The sequence below is a fragment of the Heloderma suspectum genome, chromosome 3 (genome assembly GCF_057233095.1).
Source record: "Heloderma suspectum isolate Gila_16-S chromosome 3, 16-S_ref, whole genome shotgun sequence".
NCBI lineage: Eukaryota > Metazoa > Chordata > Lepidosauria > Squamata > Helodermatidae > Heloderma > Heloderma suspectum.
In genome coordinates, this window is record NC_139460.1 from 134,113,988 (window position 1) to 134,124,729 (window position 10,742).

At 40.9% G+C, this 10,742-nt stretch overlaps 1 protein-coding gene across 1 annotated transcript; it reads left to right on the plus strand.

Moving 5' to 3' along the window:
* Nucleotides 1-691: 691 nt before the first annotated feature.
* ARGLU1 (arginine and glutamate rich 1) lies at nucleotides 692-10,742 on the plus strand. Its single transcript, XM_084844655.1, has 4 exons — nucleotides 692-1,250; nucleotides 6,298-6,523; nucleotides 8,834-8,917; nucleotides 9,949-10,742. Exons 1-4 carry the CDS (start codon nucleotides 886-888, stop codon nucleotides 10,111-10,113), a joined length of 840 nt encoding a protein of 279 aa, XP_084700781.1. The 5' UTR covers nucleotides 692-885; the 3' UTR covers nucleotides 10,114-10,742.

Sequence of the window (10,742 nt, forward strand, 5' to 3'; positions counted from 1 at the left end):
CAACCAGTGTTTTTATACAAATCTAGGCATTCTGTGCTTTGACATCTCATTCACATCTCTATTACGATAGCCCTAACCTAAATACTGTCTTTGACTTCACTATTAATATACAAATTAATTTTGGCTTTGGCAAAAAAAGAAGTCCTCAGCAATTTTTGCATCCTATTTGCAAACCTAACCCTGTACGATGTACCCATGAGGACTAGAAACTTTTTGAAATGAAATCTATAAATTGTATTAATTTAATAAGAGTCCAATGAGTACACACAAGTGGGACGATCATCGTTATGCAGAACTTTTCTTTTTCAAAGAGAGATCCCTGTAGTGCAGTTTGCAAGTTTGCAAAAAGAGCGCAGTTCGGTGGCTAGTCCCTTTCACCGCTCCCCAGCCTGCCTGCGAGTTCTGCTCCATCCACGCACGCTTTGGCCAGTTCCAAGTTTTTCTGGACCTCTTCTTCCTGTTCCCACAACAGGCACGACTTCCGTCGCTTGCTCGGGCATTTCCGTAACACATCGCTCGTCCCGAACCCATGCGGCTTAGCGGCCCTTGCGGGTTTTCGGGTATCTCCGGAAGGGGCCGCTACAGCTGCTTCGGGCATTTCCGTAGAGGACTGCAGCGCTTTCTCTTTCTGAGGCGCGACGTCGCGGTGCATTGTGGGCGTGCGCGCTGCATTGTGGGGCAGGAGGAAGGCGGAGAATCCCCGTCTTGGAGTCGGGTGGCCGCCATCTTGTTTAGCTGCCGCTGGGCCTCGGGCCTGCTTCGGTAGAGGAGCCTGCGGGGTTATCCTGGTGCACGGTGCCGAACAGAGTGGATGCCGGGGGTGCCTTCAGGGCTGTGCTGAGGACCGCTAAGCCGGCGTTCGCGGAGCCAGGTGAGGCGCTCGGGATGGGCCGCTCCCGGTCGCGGAGTTCGTCCCACTCCAAGCGCGTCAAGAGCTCCAAGCACAACAAGAAGAACCGGAGCCGCTCGCGGTCCCGCTCTCGGGAGAAGGAGCGGGCGCGCAAGCGCTCCAAGTCGCGGGAGGGCAAGCGAAGCCGGCGGCGGGAGTCCCGCTCCAGGTCCCGCTCCAACACTGCCCCGTCCCGCCGCGACAGGGAGCGCGAACGTGACAGGGACCGAGAACGCGCCTCCTCCCCGCCCGACCGCATCGACATCTTCGGCCGCACCGTTAGCAAGCGCAGCAGCCTCGATGAGAAGCAGAAGCGGGAGGAGGAGGAGAAGAAGGCCGAGTTCGAGCGGCAGCGGAAAATGTGAGCCTTGCGGGGGGGAGGAGGGTCTGGGTGGGGAGCTTTCGCTAAAGTCCGGAGAGGCGGCGATAGAGGTGGGGTATGGTTTTCTTTCTTATCTCTGGAGAAGGTTGATGATGAAATGGGAGGGGAGTTCCTAAAAAAATCGGTTTGGCGCTTTGTGTGTGTGTGGGGGGGGGGGGGCTTCAAAGGAATAGGCAAGGCCGCTGTAGGACGTTTCTGATTTTCGTTTTAAAAAGAGAGGTTATCCAAAAGTGAAACTGGGATGGCCTGGTGCTGATGAAGGATGTAAATATTTCCTGGGGATAGGCTGTGATCCCTTGTAACACGTGTGAGGATCCTGCTTCTGACTGGCCACCTGTCTTATGTACAAACGCCCACCACCTTTCCACACACTAGCTTAATGTGACCAAAGGCCAGCCCCTTTTTGTGGTTCTCCACTCCCAATTCGCCTTTTCTAGGTAAGGCCCTTTTTCACTGACCTGTCACTTCTGTGCAGTCTCAGGCCAGTCCCAGCCCAGTCTTCCTTCATCTTTACTCTCTCAGCCCTCTTACCTCTTATACTTGAAACATACAGCTGAGCAATTACTTTCTCCGCAGAGTCTTTAGTGCTCTTACTGCACATTTAGCTCATCTGATACCTGTAATATGCAATTCTAGTCACTAAACATAGGACTGTTGTAGATTTACAAAGTGGAAATGGAGAGAACCAGGCAAGGTTTATGTGATGAAAAGTTATACAGTTGCATTGAATCGGCATTTTCCTGGAATAATTTCTTTAACTTAGTCTGTTATAATTGCAACAGTACTTTGTAGTATTCAATATCATCTTTAATTCGTAATATGGTTTACAGTATTACACATTTTAAAACAAGTACTATTGTTGTTTACGCTGTTGTTTAGTAGTGTGTTAAGTACTGACATGGAAATGAAAAGGTGCACATCATGCTTGTTCTGTGCACAGGACAAAGAATAGCTCCTAATGGAGGCCAGTATAGCCCTTGCCTCTCCATCTTGGCATCTGGCCATTGCTTGTCTTTGCTCTCAGTACATTGCAGCCAGAGCATTCAGTGTTAAGGAGGCTGCCTGTACCTCTTGTTGAAGCATTTAGTGACACGTTCCTCCCCTGGTGTGCAGGCTATGCTAAGCAGAAGCAAGTGTAGTGCTGTGAACTGGGTTTTGGTGAGGAGTAAGTTGATGAAAGCTTCAACATGAGGCACATTGTCTCCAAGCATGAAGCAAGCAGGATTGCTCCTGTGGTTATAGATTAGGAGGCTTATTAAATTTCACAGAAACAGTCAAATGTCACATGTGTGCAGATAAGCTGGGTAAACTTTTAAATTTAGTTAGAACTCTCAGTGGAATACCCTGAGGACTGGAAAAAAAATAAAAATATTTAGTATTCATGTGACTAACAATGTTTGTACTTCACGCAGTGCATAGTTAAACAATGGAATTTGCTACCACAAGATGTAATGATGGCCATCAACTTGGATGGCTTTAAAAGGGGATTAGACACATTCATGGAGGATAAGGCTGTCTGCTTCTAGTCAAGATGGCTATATATTACCACCAGTATTGGAGGCAGTATGCCTTTGTATACCTGTTGCTGGGGAGCATGAGCAGGAGGGTGCCATTGCACTGATGTCCTATTTGTGGGCCTCCCACAGGCAAGCTGGTTGGGCACTGTGTGAACAGAATGCTCAACTGGAAAGACCTTTGGTCAGATTCAGCATGGCTCTTAATATTTTCTTAGTTCAGTTAGGGTCCTGTCCCTATTATTAAGCAAATATAAATTCTCCTTATTTTATAAGCAATGTAAAATAATTACATGTTATATCGACTCAGAATTTTGAACCACAGCCATCTTACCAAGACAGTGTCCAATGGTTTACTCAAGCAAATAGCTGTGGGCAAAATCCAAGGTTATGCATTCTGCTCATGCAGTGGGAATTTCCCTTCCCATCCTTACCTTTACAGCCCCTTGCCCTCTGAATCTGCTCTGGAGGGTCCCCCAAACCTTCAGAGCAGGTTGTAGGAGTGTGGGGGTCTGCAGGGGGGATTCAATCTACCAACAGCTTCCATTCTGCTGTGAAAGAACACCATTTGATATAATCTTGTCTGTGTATGGTCTACTTGTAAATAGTGTAACACAGTACTCATGGAAGGTGCAGCAGCAGTTTCTGTAAGGGAGAATTTCTTCATCCTCAGTACACTCTAATCAGTGTATTCTGGGAATACATTCAGAAAAGTGGACCACTCTCTCATGAACAGTTATTTGCGTGAAAAAGCCAACAGATACAATGTCTGAACTGACTTTGAGCCGCTGTAATTAAAGAAACCATTAAGATCTTTCTCTCAGCCTAGAGAGACAATAGTCTTTCTAGTTTAAATTAAAGCAGTTTTAACACATTGTCTTTTGGGATTTTATTATTGTATTTCATATCTCTACATTTGTACGACTAGTTGTTCGGATTCATTTTCATAGGCCCTGTATACACACACTTCTGAGTGTTTGACAGAAAGCCTGCATCAGTCTTATGACTTGTGAAGTGTGTTGCTACATGAAATGAAATCCTTGCACTGAAAGGTCAGCTGGTATCATTTCTTAATGTGAAGTTAAAGTTTGATTTATAACTCAAACTAAAAGGTAGAATTTGAAGGTGTTTGAGGTGATCTGTTGCTACTAAATAATTAAAATCTTGGATTCGGATGATCCAAGAAGCCATAGCTGGTAGCAAATGTCAATTAGCATTTTGACATTGTACAAATCAGCGTATTATGAAAATGGTGGAACACTTAGTTTATGCAGTGGGTAGTTTAAAACTGGCTTAAAGTTAAATATGGTTTTATAAAATGACAGTAAAAAGAGTGACTAATGCCCGGAAGGGTTGTAATTCAGTGGTAGAGTACATGCTTTGCATTTGAATTGGTATATAACTAACTAACACACACACACATGTGCACACACATACACATATATACACACACACACACCCACACGGTCTCTCTCTTCAGTATCAAAATGAATAATGCCTCACATCCAGCCCCTGACATAACAAGTTTTTTTAAAGGTTCTTTGACAGTAGGCTAGGGAAGACTTCTGCTTAAGACCTTTGAGAGCTACTGTGGATCAGAGTAGACCATAGTGGGCTGTATGTAGCGAGATCTTTAAACATAAGGCAGTCCCTCATATCTTTATACTTCAGTTTCTCTTTCATTCAGAAGGATGTAATTTCCTGTATTATTTTCACTTACATATTAAGTTACTGTTGCAAGTGTTAGGGCAGTTCACTGTAAAGAATTATGAGGACTTTAGGTTAGGGATGGGCAAACCCAGACTATGTGCAACCCCATGAAGTTACATAATGAATGCAGCATACTGAACAACAAAGTCTAGTCCCCATAAGGCATGCAACATTTGCATACAACCAGCAATGATCCGTTTCCAGTTTGCACAACAGATGCCAAAGCGTGCCACAAGAAGTGCAGCACATGTGATGGCGGGCAAAAACTGCACCTCACTGTAACTTTTCCCCACATACTGCTTTGTGCATTTGTAATTTAGTGGTAAGACTCAGTTGGCATTGTGAGGAACTCCTAGGTGGTGTGCCCATAGAAGTCTAACACTAAATTTCATTTCAGCAGAACTGACACCATTGAGCAAAAATGAATCACTTTTAAATACTATTCATTTTAATTGGCAGGATTTAAGCACATACCTCTCAGTGGGACCTAAGTTTTTAAATTTGGAATTGTGCCCAATGTTTCTTACCCTCATGGTTGCAGAAACAAGACTGGAAATACGATGAGACAATTATTTGCTAAAGACTATAAACAAGTAAATACGCTCAAATTAATATTTTTGCTCTTAAGATTTCTAATGCTATATTAAGATTGAATTTCTCAATTTCATATTTCATCATAGCAGTTTAGCTACAATTACACATGTATTTTAAGCATCTGCTGGGTTTAAAGAAATGACATGCAAATTACGTTTTAACAATTAGGCAGATATTGGCCCTCTTGCCGATGATGTACTTCTCAACCTATTGCATCAAGGTCATATTTTTATCTACTAGTATAAGCCTTCTTATGGATTGACCTTAATGAAAAGTCTGCTTTTACAGTTTATCTCAAGTATATGGTCTGCTTGAAATGAGCTCTTCTGAATTGCTGTAACCATTAGGACCTACAATTTGAGATGGTAGCACATCACATCTGTATGCTTCTTATGAAATGTATTAATTTCATAAGACATTGTAGGCATTTTACAATTATACAACGTCCAACATGCTCTTCAGGATTTATCTTGACCATTTCTGAGGTTAGATTATATGTTATGTAGAAATAGAACATTAAGATTCAATAGAATAGTGCATTGTAGTTAGGGATGGCTGTCACTAGGAAATCCAACCCTTTTTAGGCTCTTTGGATTTCTCCAGAGCCGCTGGCTGGGCATCTTCCTGAAATCCAGGAACTCTTCTCAGGATTTTTCCCTTAAATTGACATTTACACAAATTGTGACTACAATTTATGTAATTTTCAGCTGTAATTTGTGCAAATTGTGACTGCAATTTGTGCAAATCATAGGCGCAGTTTGCGCAAATTAAGCATATTGCAGCTGTGTTTTGCAGCTGCGATTTACACATATGTCAATTTAAGCAGAAACTCCACCCACCCACCCCAAATCCACGAGGTGGCCTGACTTGATTTGCACTGAGTCAGGCTGGCTCATGAGTAACCGAGGTGAAGTCCAGGGGAGCGAGCTGATGAAAGCTCGGTGAACTCCCCCGTCCCCTGATGGATTCCTCCGACATCCCTAATCGTAGTATGCTTGGCATTTGCTGCATTTAAAGACTCATGCTGTTGAGGGCAGAAAGCAATACTTGATGTCAAATCCTATATTTCTACTTTAGTATATATTACTTGCACACACACCCTTGTAGAATGCTTAATATATACTTAGTATGTTGAATAACTGTGGTGTAAACTTTAATTAGACTAGTTGAAGTGACAAATTCTTAACTTGGTATTTCTGTCCTTGTAGTCGGCAACAAGAAATAGAAGAGAAGCTTATTGAAGAAGAGACAGCCCGAAGAGTAGAAGAGCTTGTAGCAAAACGAGTAGAAGAAGAACTGGAGAAACGGAAAGATGAGATTGAGCGGGAAGTTCTCCGCAGGGTGGAGGAGGCTAAGCGCATCATGGAAAAACAGTTGCTCGAAGAACTCGAGCGACAGCGACAAGCTGAACTTGCAGCACAAAAGGCTAGAGAGGTAACGCTTGGTCGTTTGGAAAGTAGAGACAGTCCATGGCAAAACTTTCAGTGTTGGGTTGTGCCTCCTGTTGCGTTCAGAAGGAGATGGAATACAGCAAATCTAATTCCCTTCTTGTATAAACTTGCATTGCTGCGAAACCTAATTTCTAACTTATTCAGAGGAGCTCACTGATCCCTAAAACAGTTACTCTCCTAAAACCTGTGCAAGGATACTTGAATTTTAATGGAACCGACCTACATATTTGAGAATTGTTTGAAACTTTTGCCATGGCTGCAGGATATACCCACAGTCCTTTCATATTGGGGGAATGGGTTTAACAATCTGTGACTATGTATCCATTTGTTTTGTTTTACCTAGACTGTAAGAGGCTTTAAGCCTTCAGTCAGGGGGGAAAAATTAAAAGCAGGGTCCAGCGCTGAACTGTAGTACCTCTCTTAAACAAATAGATTTTCTTATTCTCCCTTTAAGGCAATCATGCATTCTTCTTGAAAACACAGTGGACTAATTCTGGAACTCTGATCCCATTCACTTTCTTCACAAAAGGCTTATGCCAAATTCATGAGATCCATTTTTTCAGTGACTACTAACAACTCCTTCTTTTTCTCTAGACTAGAGAGTTATAAAAGAGCAGGTTGTCTTTGTCTGAAGTTGAGCTAAACATGTGACTTCTTCTGTCAGCAGCTGGAGCAGAAGCTGAAAATGTCTTTCTGTGAGACAGTAATTTGCTACTGGAGGTTTTAATGCTTGCCAGCACTAATCACTCCAGGATCCCAAAATTTTGAAGTTGTACTCCTTTAAAACTATATGGAAAATAGTGCTGAGTGTCAGACAACTCTCTCCATACTTTTTTCTATAAAACAATTTGACTAGGTGGGTTTAGTTGATTAGTTGATGATAGGAGAGAAGCTTCACTAAAGTATTTTTCCCTTCATAATTTTTTTGTTACGATACAGCATGTTTAAAATAAAAAGTAATTGCATGTGCTGTAAATTCAGTTTAAATTTAACGAATCAAAATTTTGGCTTTAAACAACTGCTGAATTGTTTAAAATTGCAAACAAAATGGAAAATCTTTGTGCAATTGATTTTGGCTGAAATAGTGGTTCTCTCTCCCCTCCTTCCCCAAGCCCCAAAGAGTAGATAATTATACAGCAGTTGATAACCGTCATAGTGACTGATATCATCAGGACTAAAGCACAGCATAATCTTGAATTCCTGGAGTGAAGGGTGCCAACCTGTAGTTGGTTACTAGACATAGCAAGAAGTATTTTCTTCACATACTTGCTTTGTTCCTATTAACTATATTTTTGTGCAGACCTCAGGCTAATTATAAAAATTTCCAAATATTAAAATAACTGGAATATTAATGATGGTAACTGAAATTACTTTTGAACCTTCTTGCAATCTTTTTGCTTATGGCTTGCATAACAAAGTTTCTTTAAACTTATAAAGGAAACTCAGTTTCAGATTTGATTTTCATATCATACTTTCCCTGGATTCCTGAATTCCAGTTTAAATTGTAGAAGGACAGTTTTATACTGTCTTTAAGCTTGTCACACTACAGGATGTTCAGTCCATTTGCCCAGGAAGGAAACCCATAGTTCCACGGAATATGGATTACCATTTGTACTTTACGCTAACAGTAAATGTATTTTTTTTCTTATTAATTGTTTGCTTAGGAATGTTTTACATATTTTTGTTCCTTCTTACCGTAAACATCTGCATTCCTCAGCTCAGCCTTCCTTGTATGTTGTTTCTTTATAAATGGTTGAGCTGCTGATGCAGGCATTGCCAAGCTAACAGTACAAATCATTTTAAAGAGGAAGCTGGCGCGTATGGCAGCCGAGGAGCACACTCTGCAGGACACTGGACAAGACAGTAAATATTCAACTTTTAATGCTGATTAAAGGAGTATAGGTAAAGAATACGTAGGTATACATGATTGGTGAGACAAACTATTCACTTTATTTATATTTTATATATTACTCTTTTAATTTGGTAAATACTATCCAGTTTTTGTAGTTGTCCTTGTTGATTTGTGTGATATTAAAATACTAGTAATAACTGGCTAGGATTCTCTGATTAGGGAGGGTTTAGTTGGTTGCTGTTTGGACTGGGAGGGATGATTTAAATTTAGAGCTAGAGACCAATTTTAGTGGCTGCACAGTTTGCTGTTTGAAAGACAAAGATGGTGGCTATAAAGCTGCCCCTTTAAGTCAGTTCACAGAAGGAATTCCTAGGAAGACTAGTGCAGATGGGTGAGTGAGTATTTTACTTTTCTAACATCTTACCCTGTCCTCCCCTTTAGGAGGAAGAGCGTGCAAAGCGTGAGGAGCTAGAACGAATACTAGAAGAGAATAATCGGAAAATTGCAGAAGCACAAGCTAAATTGGTAAGTAAAAGTAATGTTTAGCAAGTAATGTGCAATCCTGTGTGCACATACCTGTGAGTAAGGCCCATTGAAAATAGTGGGACTTATGTCTGAGTAAAAATGGATAGGATTGCATTGTATCAGGCGCAATATTGATAGGCAGCAATCTGGCAGAGTAAGAATTTAAGCACACTGAAATCAGTCACTTTAAGAGCATTTAACTCTATGCTGGATTGTAGCTGTGTTTGTAGGTCATTGGTCTCTTCCTTCTCGCTCCCTGAAACTGGCTCCAGAAGGTTGGGGAACTCTCCAGAGTAGTTCTGTATGGGGGCGGGGCAGTTTGAGAGCAAGCTGAACTAAAATAGCCTCTAGCGCTGTTCCACAAATGCTTGCATAAGTTCTAGTGGATGAGTTTTCAGTGGTAGGTATGTTCTATAGCAGTTTTCATGCTTGTACAAGGGTTTGTGGAAATGGAAGAATGTACTTGTATTTAGTTTCACTTTTTGTGCAGTATCCTAGTGCAAGGTGTAAAACAGCTGTTCTGCATGCAGCAAGAACATCTTTAGATGAAACCCATGGCCTTCTGTGCTTTATTAAAAAGTCTGATTTCTGAGATCTTAACCTACTCCCATCAAAGCTAGTCCCAAGGTATATAATCATGAGAGAATTGAAAGAAAGAAACTTAATTAACTTTGCAGTTTCTTTACTGCCTTTCTAGAGCATGCTGTATTTTTGTGAATGTATTTTTAACTTTTAAAAATAGCAAGTGCCTTGGACTTGTAATAGGGAAGAACCTGAAAATTACTTTTGTTTCCTTTGAGTAATAAATATAGAAAGTTGTAGAAGTGTAGCTTCATAGTATGCATGTAATCTCCAGTCATGAACATGCATGCGCAACCATTTTGTTTTCACCTAACCCTAAAGAATTTAGTGGTGTAGCATTTGGTTGGTCTTGGCTATAATATAGGATCCTTCTCCAGTGAAGTTGGAACAACATATTAGGTGAGGATTGCAAAATATACTACCTAAAATCTATTGTTTCAATGTTATAGGCTGAAGAACAATTGAAAATTGTTGAAGAACAAAGAAAAATTCATGAGGAGAGGATGAAACTAGAACAAGAGAGACAACGTCAGCAAAAGGAAGAGCAAAAAATTATCCTAGGCAAGGGAAAGTCTAGGCCAAAACTGTCATTCTCACTAAAGAGTCAGGATTAAACTTCAGCTCTGAACTCTAATGGAAAATGAAACAAACTTTGTATAGTAGCTTCATGTTGAAGTGTTTTTTTTATTTTTTTCGTGATTTTTTTTTCTTTTTGGACATCTGAAAAGTTAGCTTGTTCTACTAGGGGCTGTGCTCTGCATCTCTTATTTTAACTTCTGTTGAGTTAAATCCTTATCAGATCATTGTCTTCTTAAATAATCTATTCTCATCTGTTTTGATTCTGTGATAAAGTGGCTTGATGCAGCTCAGGTCACTTTATGAATTATGTATGGTCTGATAAGGTTTTTATTGACCCACTGATCTCAGAGTCATACTCTGATAAATATTAATGCTGGTTTTGCTGACCTTTTAAAAAAAGTTTGGCAAAAGTATTGGTAAATTCCCAAAGTGTACTGGATCCTCAGTGGTTTGTTAAATTGGTGTCTTCTGATACTATCCCACTATTGTGCTTGATGTTCCTGATACAGGTAAGGAAAACGTTGGTCAGTGTTGCTGGAGATGTGTAAGGGGAGTTCAGTATTGTCTCTGCTAGAATTGTTTTTATTCCACTGATAAAACTCAACCAGCATTCCCAATTGTGTAAATAAACCAATTTGCCAAATAAAGTGAAGTCTTAAGTTCA

What these genes read in the sequence shown, in the direction of transcription:
- ARGLU1 (XM_084844655.1), top strand. Translation starts at nt 886, where the DNA reads ATGGGCCGCTCCCGGTCGCGGAGTTCGTCCCACTCCAAGCGCGTCAAG. An exon ending in CAGCACAAAAGGCTAGAGAG is followed by an intron (nt 6,524 to 8,833) that starts GTAACGCTTGGT and finishes CCTCCCCTTTAG; the next exon opens with GAGGAAGAGCGTGCAAAGCG. An exon ending in CAGAAGCACAAGCTAAATTG is followed by an intron (nt 8,918 to 9,948) that starts GTAAGTAAAAGT and finishes TCAATGTTATAG; the next exon opens with GCTGAAGAACAATTGAAAAT.